The sequence below is a fragment of the Hippocampus bargibanti genome, linkage group LG15 (genome assembly GCF_051943395.1).
Source record: "Hippocampus bargibanti isolate YZ-2025 linkage group LG15, ASM5194339v1, whole genome shotgun sequence".
Classification (NCBI taxonomy): domain Eukaryota; kingdom Metazoa; phylum Chordata; class Actinopteri; order Syngnathiformes; family Syngnathidae; genus Hippocampus; species Hippocampus bargibanti.
Window position 1 is genome coordinate 9,063,019 of NC_142748.1, and position 24,707 is coordinate 9,087,725.

At 46.6% G+C, this 24,707-nt stretch overlaps 1 protein-coding gene across 3 annotated transcripts in view; it reads left to right on the top strand.

Moving 5' to 3' along the window:
* vti1a (vesicle transport through interaction with t-SNAREs 1A) overlaps positions 1 to 18,638 on the top strand; it is a 61,966-nt gene extending 43,328 nt beyond the window's left edge. For 2 of the 3 annotated variants that reach the window (XM_089016080.1, XM_089016081.1), the window contains 3 exons: positions 2,438 to 2,508; positions 3,966 to 4,027; positions 18,041 to 18,638. In XM_089016080.1, coding sequence (XP_088872206.1) covers positions 2,438 to 2,508; positions 3,966 to 4,027; positions 18,041 to 18,134 — 227 coding nt within the window. In that variant the 3' untranslated portion in view covers positions 18,135 to 18,638. Of the gene's footprint in view, positions 1 to 2,437; positions 2,509 to 3,965; positions 4,039 to 18,040 lie in introns of all 3 variants that reach the window. The other variant, XM_089016082.1, reaches the window with a different exon arrangement.
* The last annotated feature ends 6,069 nt before the right edge of the window (positions 18,639 to 24,707 follow it).

Sequence of the window (24,707 nt, forward strand, 5' to 3'; positions counted from 1 at the left end):
ATTTGTTTTTATTTTGGGTGAAAATGTGGTCGGACTCACCAAAACCCAGAACCTCACTTGTAGCGGAATCGTCAGCTCGCTTACCCTCATAGCCTGCGGGCTCGGCATCACAAATACATCCCGGTGTGAGTCCAACTTTGATGAAAGCTGATGAAAGCGTGTCACCAGCCACTTGTAAAAGTTTTTACTCCTTGGAAAAAAAGGAACAAAATGTACAAAGACACGGTAACTTTCGGCACCGGGGAGTCACTGGCTGTCGACTGCTCCGCTTTGTCGCACACACTGTCTTAGTGACAGAAGAATCCAAGTTGGGGGGGAGGGTGGTCAAAAATGTGTTCCCGGTTTCTCTGGATGCCCCCTGCGGGGTCGCCAAAGTGTGTTTTTGTCACAAATACAACAGTGCAGGACATGAAGATGCCCCTGTATCCCCCAGGTGGATGAAAGTAGTACCTGCAACTACATCTTTTGTCTTCTAATGAGTAGAAACATATTTGGCCTTGGTGCCATTTTATGCTGAGCAACTAAATTGAAGTGAGAGGAAGGAGCTCCATTTCGTTTCTATGTCTCATTTCCCTCTTAAATGCAGGCTTCCGTTTTCCAGGCTCATTCTTTCCTCGCGGCTTTTGCTCGGAGCTGCGCAGTGTCGTGTAATGTAATAATGGGCTTGTTAAATAGACCTTAGGGTACGGCCATCTTGAGCAAGCGAGTCAGCGCCAGCTCTCAGCGTCGGGGTTATTTAAATTCTTAATCGCTGCTTAAACTGCCAGGGAATATTTGACTGGCTAACGAGCAACAAGTCCAAGGCAGCGGCTGTACAATTTCTCCTGCTCTCTCTCTCCCCTACACCCAACCCCTTTTTTCCCATGATAAATGTGTGTGAGTTTAGCATACATTGTTGTTCTTGCCATGAAGTAATGAAGCCTGCTAGGGAAAACATTGATAATTAGGATGAATGGAAATGACGCAACCGTGCCAGATAATGAGTCACGCTCTCGATAAAGTCCGCTCAATCCAATATACTTGTGGTAGTTGCCGTTTTTGTATTTGTGTTAACAAAGTGTTATTAACTCATTTACTGGCAGATAATGTGCGAAAATGTGTCCACTCCAGTGCCAGGGTTTTTGTCATTTTCACTCAAATTGTAGGACCCACAGACTATTGAGTTTTAGGACTACATAAATATTCAATGCAGCGTAAGAAACCTTGGACTCTCTTTTTTCATCAGAAAAAAAGAGTTATTTCCAAAGTTAGTTAGTGGATGTACAAAATACAAAACTTCTTGATTTATATAGCGCTTTAACAAAAGCTTTGGCCACATCTGTAGATGCCATGAATCCGGGGGCCTCTTTTCAAACCTGAATGTACTTCCGGGGTGGAAAAAAACACCCAAACAAAACCCAACGCGAACCTCGCTAACTGCGCTGCTTGTCACAATCGTTTATTTAGGGGAGAAAACACGGGCGTGACACAGAGACGTCATTTAATTTCCGCTACCGCTGCCTTCCTGTTCCTTTCCTTGTTCTACTCGGATAGCGACAGGAGGAGGGGATGGGTCGAGGAGGCTAGGGGTGTGTGTGGGGGGGGGGGGGGGGGGGGGGGGGGGGGGGGGATTATTAATACCTCTGCTCCGTCTTTTTAATCTGCCCTATTTGTCACATGTGACTGTCTGACTGCGCCGTTTAATCTGGGGGATCCTTCAATCTGTCTGTTCCCGGATTAGAAATTAATGAAGGCAGGAAACGTCGCATTTGAGTCACTTACAGTGTCGGCGAGCTAAAAGCTTTCGGCAGATGAATGGCGTGTCATCATTTGTTTGACGCCGTCGTCTCATTTTCAGACCAAAACAAAACAAAAAAAATAATACAATGGCATCTATTTCTTCCCCCCCGTTGCACTTCTCTTGTTTGGCTGGCAGATGTAGCCCCATGTTTTTCCTCCCCCTTCCTCCCAAACAGGATCTCTGCACGTGGGCCCTTTGGTGTTGCGGCACCTGTGTAGTGTAATACAGTCAGCAAGTGTGTTGTTTATCCCGCATTTGTTTGGTGCGCTTGAAAGGCCGTCTTTGATCCGCGCAAGGATTCTTTACTCCCCTTCCTGTTTCATCCTTTCGCCTCCATCATTTTAAAACTCTAATGCTACGTTGATGGAAGGAGTGTCATTTTTTCCTGAGTGGGGAGGGACATTCTCTTCTTTTTTTGTGGGTGTATCGAACCCAAGGGACAGAAAAAGATTGACAGTGACCAATGATGAATTTGTCAGACGCCTTGTCTGCCATTTTTGTTGTTGTTGTTGTAATTGTGCTTTAATATGTTTGCTCCCACTAGCATTTCAAGAAAACAGGGATTCAAAAAATATACGAATATACCGTTGTAATGGATCTTTAATACCTAATATCTAATCCATCACATTCAACTGCAACTGATTTGTTTTTCCGCAGAACAAGTGGGCCAAGAGATTCTCTCTAACCTTCACACCGACCGCGAGAAGATCCAACGGGCCAGAGAGAGGGTAAGCAGCTCGTCGGTGTCTCCTCGTGCTTCTTTAGTGTTTCCGTTGGTTATTTATTTGAATGAGTTGGGTTATGTTTGCGTATACAACAGTGTCCATCTTGTCATATGTGGCGGAATCATCCTCTCACAAGATGGGCTTGGATACTAAAAAAAATTAAAAAATGGCGCTTGTGAGCATAAAGTATCCCAAACTTCTGCGAGAAGGAAAGGAAAGCAATGGCCTACTAGAACATCCAAATTAAAATGGTGCTGGATCAGAGGCACTTTAGACAATAGCAGTTGTAGGTTGCCTCCATTTTAATGTTTTTTTTTTAAATGTAATAAAAAAACAACTGCTCTTCTTGGCGTAGCAAACAGAGAAATAGAGAGAAGGACAAGGCAGGTAGGCAGGAGGAGAGCAAAGACAGGCGAAAAGGGCCTCCCCAGCCCTGACGGCCCCCTCAACGCAGACTGCTTAAGGATCACAACAAGGCAGTGGGCCTCGCTCAGGCCTTTTCAAAGGAAATCAAACATCTCCTTTCAAAAAATGCTCCACACTGTCTACTGAGGCTACCTTCTTTCTTTTTTTTTTTAACTCTCTCTCTTTTTCTTTCTACTTTCTTCCCGAGAGTCTTCTTTACTCAACGCCCCCCCATTGCACTCGCACAAACACACACGCGCAACTTTAAAGTCCATTGACGGGGCATAAGCGAAATAAAAAGAAGCCAGGAGATAAATAGATGCGTTTAGAAGAAGTCGCTAACAACTATGGAAATGTTTGATGCATGAAGATTTGTTGGCTTTTGAATCGTCGTGTTTCTGCAAACACACTCTCCCACCTCCACTTTTAAATCTAGCCACCATATGCACACACCGCATCAAGTGCTACAGTACGATCTGAAGGGGATGCAGCATTTTTATTTTGATTTTGTGGTACAAAAGAGACAAAAATAATAATAATTAATTCACAAAAAGACAACAAATGGAGTTATCTCAACCTGACAGGTGACGACGGTTCTTTGAACGGGTATGAATTTATTCGGGAATTGAAAATATGATGTAGAGCAGGTATGTGTTTTTCTTGCTGGAACTGCCGATAAAGTGCTGGTCAGCCCTCTGGCAATAGTTATTCATTGCCATGAGGGAGCAGCATTTCCATTTGTTCCATTTTAGCGCTTTGTTTCAGTTATTGTTCAAGCGCTATATAAATCAAAATGTATTGTGTTTTATACATCCACCCCCATTTCAAGCTCAGATAACTCCAGACCCATATAATTTAGGAATTAACTCTCTTTCTGATGAAAGAAGAGTGTCTACGCTGCATTGAATGTTTATGTAGTCCTAAAACTGAATATTCTGTGTTTCCTGGAATTCAAGTGACAATGACAAAAACCCTGGCACTGGAGTGGACACATTTTTGCACATCGTCTGGCAATCAATGAGTTATCATTATCATACTCCCCCTCCCCTTTCCAGCTGCGAGAAACAGACGCCAACCTGGGCAAGAGCTCTCGCATCCTCACCGGCATGCTGAGAAGGTAAGCGGCAGGTATGAAATTCTACCGACGCATCGCCGACATCGCGCGGGCGAGCCCACATGATTAAAAGCATTGGACCCCCACTTGTTCGGTTCAGCCATGATGATACTCGATGCGGATGAAAACCGATATGAAACTTTGCGCCCCCCCCCCCTCACCTCACCCTCTCTGTGTGCCGCCGCCATCAAACACTCAATTCAAACACAAATAATTCAATAGTCGCCGCCGCGCCACCCGCTCGCTCAATCACATCTCCATTTCATAAAGTGCCAGCCCCCTGAACCGCGACGCCGGGGTTTTGTTGTCACGCCCCCCCCCCCCCCCCCTCTCTCCGCTGTCGCCCCACTGTGGATTTTGATTAAGAGTAATATGTAAATGACAGCGCCTAAATGTAAAAACCGAGGGGGCCGGGAAGGAAGTGCCAATTGAAATAGATGCTTCAGTGCCCGTAGACAATTTGGTTTTGCAGGGGGAGGAGCACGAGGGGGGGCTACGAGAGAGGACAGGCCGACTGTAACCGATATTTCTGCATATGTCTCCATTTTGTCATGTTTGATTACGGCAAGGGAAGGAGAGATTGCCAGCCAGGGGGGTCTTGGGGGGAGTACACGAGGCATGGGATTGGGGGTGGGGGTTGGGGGAGGTCAGTCACCCATAACTGTCCAACAATCATTCATCATCCCGTCTCCAGGCGCTAAGTAAATAACCGTCTTATTTCAATATTATCATATTAATGTTAAAGTTCAGCTGTCACCTAATGGGAAGACTTAATCAGACGTAGCGTCCCAACAACCACCCGCCTCGCCCGACATCCCCAAACGCCCAGCTCAAATCAGGATTTATGAGCGCTCCCGCCCTCACACACTTTTCTGCCGCTTGTCAAAGCACAAATATTTGGATTGTGTTTGAATAAAAAGAAAAGTTGCCCTTTAAGGCGCATCTCAGAATTTTTTTTTTTTTCGAAGTGAACGGAACTAAAATGCAAGACTTTTTTTGGTGGGGGGGTGGGGGGGGGGTCGTCATGGACACCCGAAACGATGACCATGTGCGAGCAGTGTCCATCGCGTTCGTCCACCGCCGCCCCCCTCCCGCGCCACATGAATATGGAGCTGTTCTGCGGCCGGGAGCTTGCTCATGTTTTCCGTCTGATATCCAGGCCCCTCCATTCCCATTTCAAAGGGGGTTGGGGGGTCCACCCGGGGCCTTGACTTTTTCATCTGCCTGGCGACCGAATCGACTACCTGCATGTGAGATCAGCTGCCAACCAGAGTCCGACTGACAACATTGCTGATTCGCTCCTTCTTGCCTGCTTCGCTGACCCCCTTTTTTGGGGGGTCCCGAAATGTGCCATGTTTCCAAGTCCCAAATTTTCGCTGCTAGTACAGGCAGTTGGGAGGATGATATTCGCCTATTTTGGAGTTCCGCGAGGACCCAATGGCTCGAGATAGTCACAAGAAGGCGTCATGCCAGATCGCCCTTGCATTCTCCAATGTGCTGTTTTCGGATCTGAGTAAATCTGACAAAAATCCTCCCTCTTCCGTAGTGTTTTCAGGCCGTACGTTGCAAACGTTCTGCTCGTGGGTCTGTTTTTGCAGATTTGGGCTATGTAGGTCACGTCACTGAATGTGGCATCCCCGGACCCCGCTTTTGAAACGCTCGATCGAATGAAACGATTCGATTTGGGCAATAATTGAAGCTGAAAGATAGAGCGCAATGTTGTTTATGTCTTTCGCTGTCGTCTTTTGTACTCTGCATTGATTTATTTAGTGTTGATGCCGAGTTTTAGGGGCAGACGAATAGGGGAAAATGGGGGGTTGCACACAGGACGTCATCTTTTGGGGGGGGAAACCTTTATTTGTAAACGGTATTTGATGAATATTTTGAATGACGGCAGCTCTTTCAAAAAAACGTTTCATGATTAGAATCTGGACTATGTCTTTTTTTATGTTTTTGCCTAGCGGCACGACATTCCCGCTCGCGTTTCCCTGTGATCTCGCCCATAGATCCCGAAACATGCCTTTGCTTACGATGCCATATTGTCGCACCCCCCTCATGGGTTGGTCTCCATCCCGCCGAGGCCACCGGGGAAGCTTTTCAAATTCAAAGGTCTTGATTCTGGCGTTAAGTATAAAACGGGGAATTGTGACTGACCCCCGGAATGGACGCAGCTGCGCTCTGTACACGAACACACGTCCCACGTTGGGAGTCTTTGGTTGGTTAAGCAAAGTTCTGAATTTATCACCGTGTTGGGCGTGAATAGAAAAAGACCATTCATGAAGGGAGCGCCATTTTGGTCAGCAGCTGTGGTTTTATGAACTCTGGTATATACACAGCGGTGGAGGTGTTTATTTGTCTTATTTACCTGTTGACAGATTGGGACCTATTCTGTTTTGTTGAACAATAATTAGAGTCAGGCATTTATTTGCGATCTGTTATCTTTTACCCTCACCCCGCGACAAGACATTCATCTGTTTGAGGAATTGCCTCGTATAGGCAAAACAATACTTTGGCGATACTTCCACTCGACTAATAACAGGGTTGTGTGTTTGCACAAGCCGCCGCTGGGACAACGGCAGTGTTGCTCGCCTTACCCTCATTATTCGCCAAACAAGCGCCAGCGCCCCCTCTCTCTCTTTCTGGCTCTCTCGCATCATCTTTTCCTCTCTCCCCATCTCCCATCTCGCCCATTAGAGAGTGCTGATGCCGTGCTTTTGGTTAGGCCCCGTTAGAGGAAACTGATGTTGACAAGAGAAAGAATGGTGGCATTTTTTTGTTTTGGTTTCAGAGGCACAGTCTGAGGCTATCTTCTGTTCTTTAGATGCCATGGGGTGGGTTGAAAAAAATGTGTGGTGCTGCTGTTTTGGTCAGCAATAGAAGCTTGTGTTTTTTTAATTTTATTTTGTACTTACATTGTAATTAGAAGTGCATTTCAAAACTCTCAAGGACACTTTACAGTCACAGGATAATCACAACCATTTTTTAATTTATTTATATTGAGCTGCTGATGAATTGGGGCATTTTTATTTTGTTTTATATAGGCATTTTCCTTTATTTATCCATCTATCGATCCATCTATCTATCCATCGATCCATTAATTTTTAATTAGTTTGTTTGCTTTTTTCATTTGTTTATTCATTCATTTTTACAACTTGGGTTGTGCGTTTAGTAACTGCTCAGAAACCCATGATAGAAAAAGGTCCGTTTCCACTCTGTGTCCTTTAGTTCCAGCCGTCACTCCAAAGAACTTTTGGATAGGCTTCATGAACCCACCCCCTCAAACCCCCCCTACTCTTCCAACGGGCGAAATCAGAGGCCACCGCGGCCCAACAGGCGCTCGACGGCGGATCAAACGGGGCGGGCACCCTTGGAGTGACACCTGGAAGGCACTTCAAGGGACCCCATCGCCACTGATCTCCCGCCGTCTTGTCAGACTGACAGTCAGTCGGGGTTAAAGGAGGGCTAGGAAAGAAAAAAATTAGATGCTTGATGACACATAAACTCCATTTTCGGGTGCGGGTGGACCACGAAGATGCCTTTGTCGTGGTGCTGAATTTATTTTGTTTACTATCGCAAGCTCATGAGTCAAGCTAGGTGGCCATCATGGCGATTTTGAACAATCAGCCTCAATATAAATGACAAAGCATGACCACTTTGGTGCATTTTTCCCCTTCGCGTGACCAAATTAAGCCAGCGTATACGCTCATCTTTGTGTGCAGCACTGACACAAATCATTTGCGTTGTTACTCTCATACCCGGATTGCATTCCGATGCCCGTCGAGCCTCGATCGATACCCTGTAACGTCCCGTGGCCGGTTTCTGTTTTTAGCTTGCGGAAGTTGACTAACTGTTGCATAATTAAAAGGTCTGAAGTTAATCCGTAAAAGACCATTTGGCATTCGTCTCGCACCTTCTCAACATAAAAATACAAGTAAAACTCGTTACGCCATCCCTGATAACGCCCCGCTGCAGGCAAAATATCCCCTTTTGGCCGAGACGTTGGCGGCGTATGTTCAAGCCTCGGCTGAGCTTTTCGGGGAGTCGACCGGTCGTGCGCGACTGCTAATGATGGGTTGCATGTAACCGCCGCCTCGCGTTTGTTTAGCGAGAGCGCTACTCTGCGACTGCCAGCACATCTCTCGCCATCCCCGTTGGCCTTTGGCCCGCGACGGCCAAACCGGCTGGCATGCGCGAAGCGATTGGGGGAGTGGGGGGGATCTGACAGGCTTTTGGACGAGCACCCCGATGTTAAGCTAGGCCCGTTGCCAGCCCGTGGTGGTCGAGTGGGTGGCGAGGGGTGGGGCCCCGGGGTTCTCCACCGCGGTTTTCACGTCTCCGTGGCGACTGGGATCTCGGCTTGCACCTCCAGGGTCAACATCATCGTCCCGCGAGCTGTCTCACGCAAGAATTTGCTACTGTACGGTGTAATTGGGTATTTATAGCCTTGGCAGCCAACGCCTGTTTTGTCCACGGCAACGTCAAGGCGCACATTCACAAACATGTCACAGCTTCTGACACGACAAGAAGAGTTTGCAAGCTTGCGGAGGTGCGGCTGTTGTCCAACAAAAAAAAAAGGTCATTTGCCCCCGTTTAGCTGTGCCGCCGTTTGGGAATGTATTCGCTGAACAAACCAGACGCTAAAGTTACCGTTGCTAAGTTACGTCGGGTTTTTTACCTGATGAAAAACTCCACCTTACGATGGAAAATGAGTATAACATTCGACAGATTTACCCAAATAAAAAAAAATCCTTTTAGGGTGGAGGCTGACCGCTGGGTCAAATCTGACCTTTTGTCTGTAAAATCCGTGAAACTGTACAAGCCCTTATGTTTTTATTTTATATATTTTTAGGGCTCTGAACAGGCCCAAAACTTTGTCAGTTGGTCTCGAAATGGTCAGATGAGGGTTTATAGCAGGTGGTTTGTATACAAGCGGTGCCAATGGATTTGACATCATGGTGAAAAGGCACATACCACACAGCCCGCGTGTTAAATTCTTATCGTGTACTGCCCAGGAAAAAACTACCCCCACCCCCCCAAAAAAATCACATTTCTTAGCTTATGTTTGTTTTTCATGTCGGGGGTCACGCGGGCACATCCCGTGGGCCAGTGGCTGAACTTTAACCCCTCTTGGGCCCCCCCAAACACCTCCTGTATTCGGATGGCGCCAGCCTTGTAACGTCGCTTGGGTGTTGAAGGCGAGTCGTGAGGTTTTTGCCGTTTTGGCCTCGCATCCCCGCGTTATTTTCCCTTCCCTTCCCCATCACCTCATCTGACCTGACGGCATCATTGCACGCATATGCCAGCAACAAATGTTTCCCATGTTTTTTTTTTTTGTCTGGATTGTTTGAATGTTTGAATAGTCTCGAGAATCTGTTCCGAGACGTCCAAGCGCAACCACCCCACATGTTTTTCCCTCTTTGGATGAGAATGTCGGAGGGGGGACAGGACTTTTGACGCAAACAGTTTTCTAAAGACCGGTTTCACTCTACCGATCTGTAATGACATCTTTTTGGGAGAAACGCGGAGGTACAGAATTGAAGTGGGGCGCCGTGTTCGCAAAGCGTATAATAGTGAGGGATACCGCGTCCACGGGCAAAAATATCATATGCAAAAAAGAAAAAGAAAGAAGGCATCAAGGCTGCGCAGGCTGAATGATTTTCGATTGGATTGGATTGGATTAGCCTTTATTAGTCTCGCAGTGGAGGAATTTTCACTTCACAGCAGCAAAGTGATGACAGTAAGAGGAAAGGAAAGGAAGAAGTAAATACCGGAGCTGCTGTAAAGGCGGCCCCTCTCACGGCGTCATCTTGAAGTCAAAACAACACGAAAAAAATTACATTACAAATAATGTCACACAACACAAAAGACACAGACTGTATTTCAATCTAAGGCACGTTCCTGCACCCTCTTTGTTATATAAAACCGTTCTAGATAAAAGATGAGAGAATCAAAGCCTCCTTTTCACCAGCGGATCAGGTCATGGTGGAATGAGCACGTCTGCTACAAGCGATGTGAATGTTGAAAGCAAACACAAAGCTGTAGCATCCATTGGCCAAGAGATTGTCTCACATCTCCTTTACCAGCTAAATGCGCTTAAATTCCAAGCCGCGACACGCATCTGCGCTCTGCGCTGACACTCCTTTCTTCTCATCGCGGGCTCCTCAAGCCATTTTCCTCCTTGGCGGTGTCGTTTTTTTACTGGTTGTCTCCGTCTTATGTTTCAATTGATTTGATAGCGACCAGTCATGGTTGTCGTAAGATGGCAGCTAGTCCAGGATGTTCCTGCGCCTGTTTTGTGGAGCACACATTTTTTTTCTTCTTCTTCATTTGGCCTCTTTCACACAACTCGCCCCATTCCCGACATACTTCCACTCCCGATCCAGTCAATCAGCCGTGCTTACAGGGACCCGGCATTTCACTGGGGCTCGCCGTCGCCACCGCCGTCCATTATGAGCGCGGTGAAGCGCGGCATTGTAAAGCGGAACAACGGATCAACCTCGGGACCATCAGAGCCAGCTAGAAAGACGGCCAACAACAAGCCCTGTCACGCCGTCAACAGCCTGATTGTTTGGTAGCAATTGTGAGCGGAATGCGGACGGTTTAATGGGGACACGTCGCTGTCTATTGACCGGAGGTTGGGTGGCGGGGCGGTTGGTGCTGTTCATGCGCTATATTGTACTTTTGTGTATGTGTGACGTTGTTCTTTGGCAATCTTTACCGTCGTACAAGGGGTAAGATGCGGGCCAATTGTTCTGTGTATTTTCCTATTGTTTGTTATAAAATGTTTACGTTATTTTGCAAAATAGTCCTATTGTCTTTTAAGGCCTTATCCCTTGAATCACCCCCATCCACTTTTTCCCCCGTTCGTCTTCTGTCTACGAACGGTTAATGTTAAGATCTAGGAGTGGATCAATGGCGGTTATCCTTTGATGTGCCGGAACACGTTGCGAACGGCGGCTTCTAATTGGAGCGCCCAAGCGGCGATCGATGTCGGACGTAATTGCCTGACACGGCGAAGGGCTGTGGGACTTTATTACCATTAATATTTAGACATGACGTGGGAGGACCAAAGTCGGGGCTAAATGTACACGGGCGCTGCGAAGCTTTGATCTCGCCCAGATAAGTAGATCGATCGGCGTGTCGGTCGGAAAGGGAAAAATAGGTCGTGCAAGTGTGGCGAGAGCCGGGATGAACAAATTAGAGACGCCCGTTCCTCTCGGATGCTATTGAATTTCGCTGGGAAGTTTCCCTTCAGCTCTAGGGGGGGAGAAGGTCAAGCCTACTCCTCCCCCCCCCTCCTCGTCCAATCTCGTGGCCCGCCGACGTCAACTTTTGGGTTTGGGAAATAACAGCCAGCGTCTCATTAGCAGACTAACAATGCGCTTGACGGGCTTGTTGCGTCTCCGAAGGCGGTTTAAGTTTGTCTTGTCTTGACAGCTGCCATTGTTTAGGACACGGAATAGCAACCGGGACCCGATGGGTCTCCCATGGGGTTGCTCAGGGCCGTGTCATCGGTGTCGGCGAACACTGAATACTGTTATCTAAAACCACACGGTGATCACACTGAATAGCTCGATATTTTAGCCCGAGACGACTGGATTTCTTTCCCTCTTTTGGAAATAAGCGATTTTCTTCAATGTTGTTTTCAAGGGAGGGTGATGGCGAGCGGTTTTTTGGAGCCAAGCTCCAACTTTCAAAATAAGGCCATAAAAACAAACAAAGCTCTGAAATTAGACTTTGCCCAACATAGCTTTCCTTCTCATTTTACACACCACTGCGGCTTCCAGACCAGAATAGACGAGTCAACCAAATCCGCTACGCACTCGCCGTGGCACACTGGCGGCAGCGGTGCTTGACCATCAAATGCCCCCTCGATCCACCCGACCCACAAAAAATAAAATGCCACCAAATGTCAAAAATTAAATCATTCGCTGTCATACCCGAATTTATTTGGGAATTAAAAAGTGGAGCGCTATTCCTCGATTTGTTTGGGTTTAGGTTTTTCTTCCAGGGAGTGCCGATAAAGCTCTGGTCAGGCCGCTGGCAATGTTTTTCCCTTCCACGAGGGGGAAACATTTGCCTTTTGTCCATGTTAGCACTTTGTTACAGCTTCCGTTGTTATTAAATCACTATATGAATCAAGATGAATTGTATTTTGTACAGTGGCCCCCATTTCAAGATCAGATTACTCCAGGCCCATATAACTTAGGAATTAACTCTTTTTTCCTGATGAAAGAAGAGTGTCTAAGGTTTTTTTACGCTGAATTGACTGTTTATGTCCTGAAACTCACTATTCTGTAGGTCCAGAGTGACAATGACAAAAACCCTGGCACTGGAGTGGACACATTTTAGCACATCATCCGGCAATGAATGAGTTAAGGCATGATGACAAATATTCCATAAATTCCAAAGGGGGAGAACAATTTTAAATATTTTTAAAGTTATGTTTTTAAATTCTGTGATTGTGTTAAAATTGCATTGATGTATTTTAACAGCGCATGGGTGTGCGAATCGCTACCCTAATTTCAGATTTTACATATTTTCACACAACCGTCGTTGAAGTGAGTTAAAGCAACACTTTGCTTGTCACAGGATTGATTTGATTCATTTTCCAAATATGGGTGCGCTTTCCTATTCGCTCACTTCCTGAGGGGTCCGCCCCGCTTACATTCTCCCACGGGGGCTAAATCGAGGGGGCGCGCTTGAGGCTGCCAAAGCTTCAGCGGAGCTTTGGATGAATTGTGGAAGTTAGGGTGGGATTTTGGAGGGCGAGGGGGGTTTACACCTGCTCTGGCCTTTGATCACCCGCATTTGTCAGAAGTTGTGTTTGTGAAGCAGACGTTGGAAACATGCAACTTGCACTTTGTGGCGGCGGTTTTGTGTGTTTTTTGTCATCTTTTTTTCCGACCAAAATGTAAAATACAGTGTTGAAGTTGTGATCTCCGTTTAGCGTAAAGCGTCTTCCTTGTCGTGACACGTTGGCTTTGTGGAAGCTCCTGAACTTCCGAGTCAGACTGTTTGCACATTCCTGCCGCCGACGGCATGTTGACCTTGCAACTTTGCGCCGACCTTGCACTTTTGCCATCCAAAAATTCCCATTCTCCACCTGGGGAGCTCAGGTTTTTTTTGCGATCCTTGGATTTATGGAAAATGGATTATTTTTTTGACTTTTGGTAGCTTTTCAAAAGATTTGAGAAGGAAAAGAAATGTACAAACTGCCCCAACAAGTTTGTTTTGATACCCGGGGACCCGCATATCAAAATGGAGCTTTGAGGCGCCGGGACTTGAAAAAGACAAATATTTGACAGCCAAGGATGTTTGTAGCCTTTTCTCAGCTCACCACCTTTTGCACCCTCACTCCTCTCCCCTTTTCCAGACTCCATCGTTCTGTCGTTTGCTTTTTCTCTTTGGTGTTTGCTCTTCGGGGAATTCGTTGACCAGGAGAAAAAAATTGATCATGAATCCTTGATGGACCGTTCCTCCATTAATTTTACATGGTCGTGGCTATGTGATGTGGAGGTGGATTGGTGACCCCCCCCCCAACCCACCCCAAAAACAAATATCAATTTGTTGGTCACACGGCTTCTCATCCAACTAACACTGTGGCTTCCTGCAAATATGGATTGGCTTTTGCATTTCCAAAAAGTCCCAAAGCCCTCCCCCCTCACTCCCCCACCCCTTTGACTCTTGAACCCACTCCAGCAGCAAAAAAAAAAAAGGTTGAAGCTGCATTTCTCGTGGCGCTTGACGCCCACGCCGATGCTGAAACTCTCTCGCTGTCCTCCGAAACAGTTAAAGCAAAGCAAAAGTGTATAAATGGGGCGGTGGGGGGGCACCGAAGCATGTGTGCAAATTTAATGCAAAGGCATGGATTATTTAGGATGACTAAAGCTTCCCTTGTCATGTCCCTTGTCAAACAGTCATCCAGAGAATGACATGAGAGCCGGTGTCTCCCGTTATCGCACTTGCGTCGCGCACTGAATCTTAAAGCCGCTTGTGCTTTTATTTTGAAAGTCTGACTTTTGCCCGGATGCGTTGTTTGGCATCGTGGTGGCATTGCATCACTTTCCGAGCGACTTTGAACGCGGATGCCTTTTGAAAGGCCGCGCTTAGCCTGGTGAGTGACGTTGTCACCTAACTCCAATTGAGTCGCAGTATTTCGAAAATGTGCTAATTAGAAAAAATCCTTATCTTCTTCATCTCTCTTTCGTATTTGACATGGAGTCCATGCTTACTCGCCGTCCGGTTGTGGCCCGAAAGGGAAGAGGGGTCCCAGTCTAAGCTGAGCAGCCTTGTTAGCCGTGTGAATTAAAAATGGATGAACCCGGACAGCCTCCGTGCGGTTCTCCTGCCTTCAACGGCTCAACGCAAGGGGGAGGAGAAAGGGGGTGGTGGAAGGGAGAGGGGGACTATTGGGGAAACCCTCAAGGAAAACCTTGATCCAAGGCAGCTCGCCCGCAAAATATAAACCTGTTGCTTCTTGATGCCATCCAAATGTTTTTTGGAGCGACGCAATAATTGCCAATCTCTTAGAATTGCTATTAGAATAATGAAACAATAGAAAAACAACAATTTTCCATCTGTGGGGAATCAAGAGATGATCTTTCAATAATTCATTCGCGTTAACAGCTTGCAATTAAATGCCGGGCGGGCAGCTGCTCCGCTCAAAATGGCGAGGCGGGGCGAGGGGGGGGGGTGAAAAATATAAATCAACAAATAAGTATAATCGTTTATCTTGAACGGCCCCTCGAGAGCAACCGGCGGAACGTAAACATGGCGGTGGGATGGCGCCCATTTTTTTTTAATCTTGTGAACTATAAATAATGTTAAAATATGATGAAAAAAAATAGTCAAATAATTTATCGTTGGACATTAGGAATTTTTCGGTTCTGTCCAGAGTACAAGAAAGCTTTTATTTGTTTGTGATTTTTTCCAACAAGTTGGACACTTTGGTTATGGAGCTTCCCCTCCGCCGTGTCCGTCACTCAAACCATTTGTGAGCGCATTGATCTTTGCCCCCTCACACCCCCCACCTTTCCCATTCCCGTCCCCCCTTCTTCTCTCCAGCTCTCTTTCTGGCCCGTTCGCCAACCGCCGTTGCTTCCCAGGCTCTTGGCGGCCAGAGTCAGAGCAGCTCAGACAGCCATTGATTTCTATTTTATCGGGCTTCTGCTGCCGAGGAGGAAGCCCTGGGAGACGAAACTCGCCAGCTAACTTTGTTCTTCGCGCACATGTTGAGGCCTTTTTTTTTTGCCTACTGGGGGGGTGGGGCCGCGTTGAGCAGTTTTTGGAGAATATTTGGAGGCGCAGGAAAATAAAACAGTATGGCTAAGTCACAAGATGGCGGATCACGAGATCAATAAAACGATCTGACTCTGCACTTTCAGTGGCGGCCATTAACTCATTCACTGCCATTCACGAATTTAATCAGGAATTGAAAATATGATGGCTGCTTCTGCCGCTAATTTGATTATTTCAATAATTGACTAATCAACTCTATTGATGTCGTGCAAAAAAAATTAAATGGCATGCTACAATGGACGAAATTGATCTGAGATGCGAGCGATTTAAATGCAACTTGCCAATCAAGGTGCCGGCGTACCAAAACATGACGCACCCGCACATGCATGGTGAGGTGTACCCTGCCGCTCATTACAGCTAATAAGGCTGCGGAGGGAGGGAGGCATAAAAAAGGATGGAAGGGAGCAAGAAGAGAGAAAAAGAAGAAGAAGAAGAAGAAGGAGGAGGAGGAAAAACGGGACATTTTAAATTTTAATAACACTGGTACGATTTTGTAAATCTTTCCTGACAGAAAAGTCCTCATTATTTTCATGTGGACTCTCTCTCTTTCTCACCCTCCTTGTAGCCCTGCCAACCCACCCTCCCTATGTCGCTTGCCCGTTTTCTCTCTCTCTCTCTCTCTCTCTCTCTCTCTCTCTCTCTCTCTCTCTCTCTCTCTCTCTCTCTCTCTCTCTCTCTCTCTCTCTCTCCCCTACGTCACCGTCCATGTTTCTTTCGAGCTCTGCGTTTTGTCACTCAGTCTCTTTTTGATTGATTTTACCGTAAGCACAATCACAACCCTCCTCCAATGAAGGCGTTTCATGCACAAGGTAGCTTGACAATTAAATTCACACACCAAAGCGTTTAAAACTAAAAAAAAGAAAAAGTAACACAAGTTTGAGGTGAAATACATTTTTATACCAATGCAAGCGAACAGTCCGTCAAGGTTCAACTCGGCACAAATGTTGCGTTGCGCACAACACCCCCTCCCCCCAAACTGGGATGCAAAATGACACGGGTGAGCCTGACAAGGTTGGGTGACCCGGTAAGACGCACCCGAGTGTCTTCTACTTCGGCTTCGGTCTTAACGTGAGGAAGAAAGGGAGACTGGGGAGATGGTGGGGGTGGGGGGGGCTACAACAGAAGAAGTTCAAGTGTGAAGAACATGCGACTCGTTGATCCTGTCCTGACACGTGGCGAGACGGAACATAACTTATCAAACCACATCCGTCCTGCAATTTTGACAGAAGAGGGACGCGGGCGGGTCTGTGTGTGCGTGTATGTGCGTGTGTATGTGCGTGTGTATGTGCGTGTGTATTTGCGTGTGTTTCATCAATATAGTTTTTTTCATGTTAGACATTGGGTCTCCACGAGGCAAATCTTTCACACACCTAGTCCCCACCATGTAGGAAAAACATGTATGCATGTGTGTGTGTTTGTGTGTTTATGTGTGTGTTAGGTAATAGGAGATTGTTTGAAATCACTGATGAGTTTAACCAAGAGCTGCCTCAGTTCAGTCGTTCTCCTGCCTTTCTCTGTTAGCACCCAGGCTGAAGCTAACAGCCCCTCCCCTAAGTTCCCCCAAAATTAGCATGAACACACACTCATGCTGTGATGCGCACCCCCCTCCTCTGGGATATTTGGCCGGATAAATAATGACAGTAAATAATGCATAGCGTTGAGCTGAGGTTTGGCTAAACATACCACGGCGGCGGCTTCTCCTTGCAGTTGGCGCACCACCGTCACCGCCAGGCACATTTTTCCAGTAATGAGCACTTTTGGAAATAGAGACGTAAGCACATGATGGTGGGCAGTAGGCCGGGCCGAGGGTGACCGAGCCCCCCCCCCACTTCCCCTCACCCACTCTGGTGATAAATGACCACCACCGGGGTGGCTATTCATCTCATGCTTAGAGAAGTGGACAGCGTGCACCCCTTCAACCTCCACATGTCAGCAAATGTGATAATTCTCTCATTTGTCAGCAGCAGCAGCCAACGCTGAGATTTTTTTTTTTTTTTTTTTGGGGGGGGGGGGGGTGCACCAAGGCGCTCGATCTATCTTGTGGACATTTTACCAGGCGCACGCACCCTTGCACCCATTCACCGTCCTCCTCCAAAGTCAGGCTTTGTCAAAATGTTTTTATGGTAAATTCCTTCATTAGTTTTGCTATTAGTATGACTCCCGGCAAACTTTTTTTTCCCTTCCAGCTCGCAAATAAAGTTTTAGGAGCGCTCCTCTCGCTGGCGTGTAACTTTTATTTATCACAAGGTTTTTTTTGGGGCCTTTTAACCCTTTTGGCACTTTTTTCCACAATGAGAAATCACTCAAAAGAACCTCGGATAACTTTGACACTGAGACAATGCATCCCACAATTAAAAGATGGGGTGCGCGTGACATCTAAAAATTGCTGACTTGCGACGCGGCAGAAGTGGGTCTCAAGTGTCATGTGTTAAATGACCCCCCCCCCCCCCCGCCCCCTCCCCAAAGGCTATAAAAAGAACTCTAGCGTGCTAGCGTCACTTTGTCATTCGTAGTTGACTGTAAATCAAAAAACAAAATAAGTCAACATTGGATATTCAAGCATCAAAATTTGACTCACTTGTGATTTTTTTCCTAATCTTTTTTTCAATGTCGCACAATGATTTATGATGACACACAAACGTTTTGCATGTTGGCCCGCCCCTTTGTGATATGCTAATTGTGATCTGAAGTGTCCATTTTTGTCTGTGTTTGCAGAATCATCCAAAATCGCGTGCTGGTCTTCGTCCTGGGAGCCTTTATCGTTCTCACCATCATCCTGGCCATCTATTTCAATCTGCGAGGCCGCTGATCTTCCAAACACACACACACACACACACACACATGATTAATAGCGACAAAAAGCGTTGTTGGACTGTAATTAGGACAAATGGTCACCATGAATCAAGCCTTTCTAACGTTTGACGGCTTTTTTAACCCTCCCGCCCCCCATTCGTCGGCGTCGTCTTGCCGTTTTGTCGTCTTTTTCTCCTCTGTCATGCTCCATCGTCCGTCTCCGGGGACAGAACTCCATTCGTTGTGGACATTTGCACACACGGGAAGTCCTCGCGTTGCATTTTCGAAATGAACTGGGAGATCATATAAGGGGCAAAATCTTCAGATTGTCAGATGTGATTTGGTGCCGTTGATTGGTTAGATGTCAATGTATGTTACATACGTGTTCCGTGCTCGCTCTGCTTTGCTCGACTCAACTTTCTAAACCGTGTACTAATGTTGAAATGGACTTTTACGTGTAATTGGAGATGTTTATGAAAATCATTCTGCTATTTATTTATAAAGGCGTCTTGTGCTCGAACTGTATTTTCTTCATTGAATGTTGATGTAGTCCTAAAACTCAATATTTTGTGGGTACAGGAATTCGAGTGAACATGACAAAAGCCCTGGCACTGGAGTGGACACATTTTTCCACATGAACTGGCAGGGAATGAGGTAACAGGTTACAACTATTGAATTACTGACCGGACTCACAATTTGACGAGCTAACTTGTTGACTATGTTGCTAATAAGACGCTAATTCATTTTTATCAATCAACCTGAAATTGGATCTCCATTTCGATTGTGAGAATACGCATCAAAATGTCTCAAAGCCAAAATTGAAGAGTGTATGGGCTTTTTTTTTGCAAAGTGGCCTAAATTAATCAAAACAGGTATGTTTTAAATTGGAATTGGTAACGGTTTGTAGAATGATTTCATCTGACGCAGACGTTCTCTTTTGGCGCTCATGTTAGCTCGCAAACTAGCGACTGATTGGCTAATGTACACAAAATACACCCCGACCAAACCTTTTTTCCCCTCTTGTCCCAGCTTGATAATGTCAAGTTAAAAATGTTAAAAGACGGGACAACAACTTTTAAGAATAATAACAGTTAATTAAATCCAATTGTGTCGGGATCAAGTACAACCTGATGGTTGGTCGCCAAGGTCATATACGATGCAGTTAGCCTAGCATCACAAAAGCGACCGGCATCTGCTTCAAAGTCTACCATTAACGATTGACAAAATAGCGGCCTGTCCCACGCTGGGAGGGGGAACGGGAATGGGGGGAGGAGTTAATGCCCAGCGACGCATCCATGCGAGCGTTCAGCCTACCTGCACGCTCTTGTATTTCCTCTGTCTCTTTCCTCTCCTGGCACCTTTCCTAAGCCATCCCTCCTTGCCTCCCCTCCCCCCCCACTCCCTCTCTCCGTTCCTCCCTCGCCTCCCCCTTCGGCAGCCTGTCAGACGAGAGGGTGGAAGGCAGCGTGGCGGGCGACGGCGGCTTCTATTTGAAGTTGTAATGGTGTCAAAAAGTCAGGGCTGACTGACAGACGTCAGTCCCACAGGGCCTCATTAAAAACAGCGCCACTTGACAAGGAAATAATTGAGCGCCGGCGACAACCTGAGGGAGGGGGTGCTGGGGGTGTTGGGTAAGGGAGGTGCAAGCTTACTATCGCCCTCCCACCCCCATCTCCTTTTTAGATGTTTTTTATTTTCTTGTCACTACTGTCAACGGGCGATTATGTTCATTAAGAGGCAGCGTTTAAAACTGGCAAGCTGAGACTCGTTTTGAGGGATGTCAGCCCACTACCCCCCCTGCCCCCCATCTCATCCCATTCATTAAATTAAAAAAAAGGTGTTGTAGACTCCACTTCCCAGGTGGTCTCGACCACGGAGAAACATTCCTGCTTCCATTTCCAAAATGATTGCTTGGTTGGCCTTCCCGAGCCCACTCAAAGGGGCACCTGCCCCATGTTGAGACCCCCCCCAAAAAAAATGCCGATGGCTTCCTCGATGGGGGTGTTACCGTGAGAACAAGTAGGTGAAAAAAAGGAAAGAGGAATGGTTCCCCACCTGCCTGATGTTTGTCAGCCATTTACCATGACAAGAGATTGTGATGAGAGGAGCACCACCACCTTAGGGGGGGGCGTCCATTTGGATAAGGCACCCCCCCCCTCTTAGCACCCTATAACGTACACATACCGACATACATGAGAAGACTCGTCACTGCGACAACTCCCCGAGGAGACACAACAATGGTGTCATTTGAGCGCCACAATGAATCCCCTACTGTTGTTGTCAAGCACCCCCTCCCCGGCCCCCTCCCAGCATGGGAGGACACACGGTCTAGTGTTACGCCGTTCACAAGAGGCGCCACATTCTCCGATTGTACCGTTTGTTTAGCCGTCAGTGTTTTACAGGTTTTCCTGGTGATGCAACAATGGCGGCCATTTTGACAGGAAGTGCCCACCCGCCACCATCATCATTGTTCCGCATTCGTCAATATCTTCTATCAGCGATGATTTTCCAGCTATGAGGCTTATAGCGTGATGCGCAGAAGACTTGAATACGGCGCATTTGGAGTTAAGAAGTCTCGTACCGTATTTGGTTTCCCATCACCGTCCAAAAAGGCCACGACACATTTCCCCCGGAGACATCTTGGACGTTGATCAAGAGCGAGCACCTTTTTAGTTGTCCAGCCCTCCGCCCAGCCGCCCGCGTGAGGCAATTTACTTTGCATGCGGCGTCTTAGCCGACACGATTCTAAATTTCCAACTGGGAGGAATCAGCTTGTTCAAAAGGCGGCCTGCCAGTCACGCTCCGCCCGTAGCCCGAGATCTGAGCGCCGCGTGATCACCCGCGACATCTCGCCGCGGAAAAAAAAACGGCGGGCCGATCAGCTTTGATGGAGCACATCCGCCGTGACAGGCTACTGAAGAGCACGCTAATGAATGAGGGGGCGGAGGGGGGTCTGGGGGCTTCAAGGTGTGATGTTGGGGTGCGTTTAGCACTCGCGATGAACAGATGGACCGACGACTCCAAGAATTAGCGGTTTGCCACCAAACTCCTTTCGAGCAGGTGTACCAAGCAGAATTTGACCAAGGAGGGCCGATCGGATTGCTTCTCCATTGAGACCACCTTCGACCCCACACCCCCCCCCCCCCAAAAAAAAAATACAATAATAAGCCTTACTGTTTTTCCTGAGGTAAACAAAACTGGTCATCCGAGGGCGAAGGCAACAACTTTTGCTCACGTCAAGGCCAGCTGAAGACCCCTGTGAGTTGAGGGGGGGGGGGGGGCATATTGATCCCCCCCCCCCTTAGACCCCCCCCCACACCACCATCCCCTCCTATCATGACTCTATGATTCCCTATTTTCTCATTGATTTTTAAAGACGACTCGTGAGATTCTCATGTCCACTTTTCACTTTTTCATTTTCATTAATCTCATCAGGGGATTTCAGCACCATGGACAGATCCTGCATCTCCATTCAATGTTAAGGTGACCTTAATAATAATTGTCCGTATAATTTTTGATCTTCCCCCCCGAAAAAAATATGATGAACCTTCCCAATCAGGGCGTTTATCCTCTGTGACAGCAGCCACACATTTTTTTTTAATACCACAAAAAACTTTGTGGTCAAAAACACCTTTTTTTTGTTCATTTTATTATGTAACAGATTAAATCACAAATAATGACCTTCCGGTTTTCTTGCACACTTCCTCTTTCACAATTGCCCCCCTCATCCCGCCTCCCTTCGACGCTGACAGGGAGTGGAGGTCACCCAGAGAGGCGCCTCGCTGATGGATGCCACTCGGCGCGCCTCATCCGGCCGAGCCGGCAAGTGAGCGGGGGGAAATAAATAAATAAGTAAGCAGAGGCATCAAAGGGATGTTCAAAAGGAAAACAAAGCCTATGTGCGTGTTCGTTTGCGAAACACACACACAAACACGCACGCGCACCCATGCAGAGTGAGGGGGGGGACACTTTTATTTTTTTATTATTTTTTTTTGCTCTCCTATGACATCCAGCTGCAGACATAAGAAGGTAGAAAAATGGCAAATGTTTGATGTTCGGTTTTCCTTCCATCCGGACAGAATATTCCAAAAAGCAACAAAAGCAAGCCTGTCCATTTGCCATTGATACACTCACCTAATTGCAGAAGTGTGTGTGTATGTGGGGGGGTCACGAACAAACAATGATATGCAATGGACAAAAAAAATAGCATTTAGGTTTCCAATCCAATAATTTGATGCCAATGCTAATGCTAAATTGTTCACCCTTCAAGCAAACAGTATTCACATTCACATAGCAACTATAGCCAATGATACGAGTGCCGCACTAATGAGCTGAGAGAGAAAAATAGTGGTGTCATTACGGTGTCACTGCAATATCGGCTGTTCCAGGTGTTCCTTTAATGGCCGACGAGACAAAATGGGCAAATATCGGCCAAAAAACAAAACCCGAACTCGGATCTATTGCTCTTTTTTCATTGTTGCTCTTTTTTCATTGTATTTTTTTTTTCATTTTGTAGCCTGCTAGCGTGGCCTTCACATAGTCAGCATGGGCTCTACACATGAAATATTGAGGAGGTGGGGGGGGGGGGGGGGGTGATGGGTGGCAGGAGACAGGGGATCATGTGCAGGGAGGGAGGGGGGGGTGTTGTAACAGCGCCCCGAATCAAAACAAACTTAGCTTTGGATATTAATATTGTGTTTATTCGTGAAAATATTTTGTGGTTGACGCCTATGATCTAAACCAACTCCTGCTTTTTTGTATTATGGGGGGGGGGGTGACCTGGTAGTGGGGTGTGGGGGTGGGATCTCTCCTTGAGATTGACAGGAACACTGAAAGGGTCGACCCGCTTTGACGAGCTCTCCTGTCAGGATGAAGCTCAGGTGCTCTCTCAGGGCCTCCGTCAGCCTGCACGTTGCTTTCCGGCACAGCGCACCGCTACCTTGATTGACTGCTAATCACCAACACCCCCCCCGCCCCAACAAAAAAAGGTATCCTCCCCCATTTTAGAATCATCTCCGCCCTCAAAGAACTGTAGCAAAAGAAGAAACTGTTTAAATGTCTGTTGGATTGGGTGCACATAGTTCGAAGTCGCTGGAAAATGTGGTGGGCAGGGTGTGCAGGGTACAGTAGGATTTTCCGCACTTTTGTCTTGATTTTTGTAGTGTGGAAATCCTCCAGAGTGGGAAGGATTGTACCAATGATTTTTTTTCGCCGTCCTAACTGTCCGTTGAAGTCGGATTATTGAATCAATACATAATTGAATGATTGATTTGCAAATTTCCCCATTGTGGGACTATTAAAAACTGTCTGATTCTTATTGCTAATATGTTTTGACCGATTGACTGATTTTCACTTCATTGTTCCAGATGCTTGATTGTATTTTCGTTTCAATGGCTGACGGAGCTCCTCCTGACATCATGGCGCCTTGGTCCCACGCTACGCTAGCTCATCGACGTGCAACTTGACGCAAAGACGACGTACGCTCTGGTGTGATGTATAAGGTTTTTTCTATCTTTGTTCTTCATGTGCTCTGGAACGCAAGTTAGGTTGACTTGTTTTTGCTGACGTAGTTAAATTTGATCTGACGTGAACATTCATTCATTCATATACATTTTTTTAATGTAAAAATTTAGAAGACTATTGAGCTACTTTAAAAATCTACATCTGATGTAGAGAATTTTATTTTGTGCAACCACTTGTCGAAACGCCATTTCGTCAACTAAACGGTCGCCTCTTTTCAAATTTGACAAACAGTGCAACCCCAACAGAGCATAACGCTACGGCAGGCGTCTTCTCCCTCTTCAGCCGCACAGCGCTAGCATGCTAATGCGGCCTCCTTAATAGCCCGTATGATGAGACTTTATCTATAGTTTGTGCATATAATCAGCAAACTAAAGGCACCGAGCTCTCCCGGGAGCGAGTTCACCCGCTGACACTTGACATCTTTATAATTAAGCGGCGAGGTCTAATCTGGTCCTCCTCACATGACACCAAGTGGCCAGCCGTCACATTGCGGCTCGCCATTTAATATGCTTATAAGCAAGCATGTATTATTCACATATGCAAATGAGCTCCTGCGCCCAAACAGACTTTTTGACACGGGTGCGGGTGGACCTGCCCTTCTTGCAATTTTCATTTCCACAAAGACAACAAGTTTGCTGCCAAGGACAGTTTGATTTTTTTTCTTCTTTTTTGTTCGTTTAGTTGAGAGTTCATTTCAACAAGTAGAGATTGCATGAAAACATTTTATACGTAAAGTTGACTTTGGACTGAGAAGGATAGCGCCTACTACTGCTGGGGATGACTTACTCAACGTCATTTTTACCTAACTTCATTGACATATCGTGGCTAGTATCGGAGTACGCGATACTTCGCTTCATTTCATTGTCTTGTTTATTGTTTTAAATTATTGGATTGTTTTTTTTATGATAATTAACATTATTTAACTCCATTCACGAATTTATTCGGGAATTGAAAATATGACATAAAGCGCCATTCCCGAATTTGTTCAAGTTTAGTTTTTTTCATGCTTGTGATCCAATAAAGTGCTGGCCAGACCTGTGGACATGTTTTTCCCTTCCACGAGGGG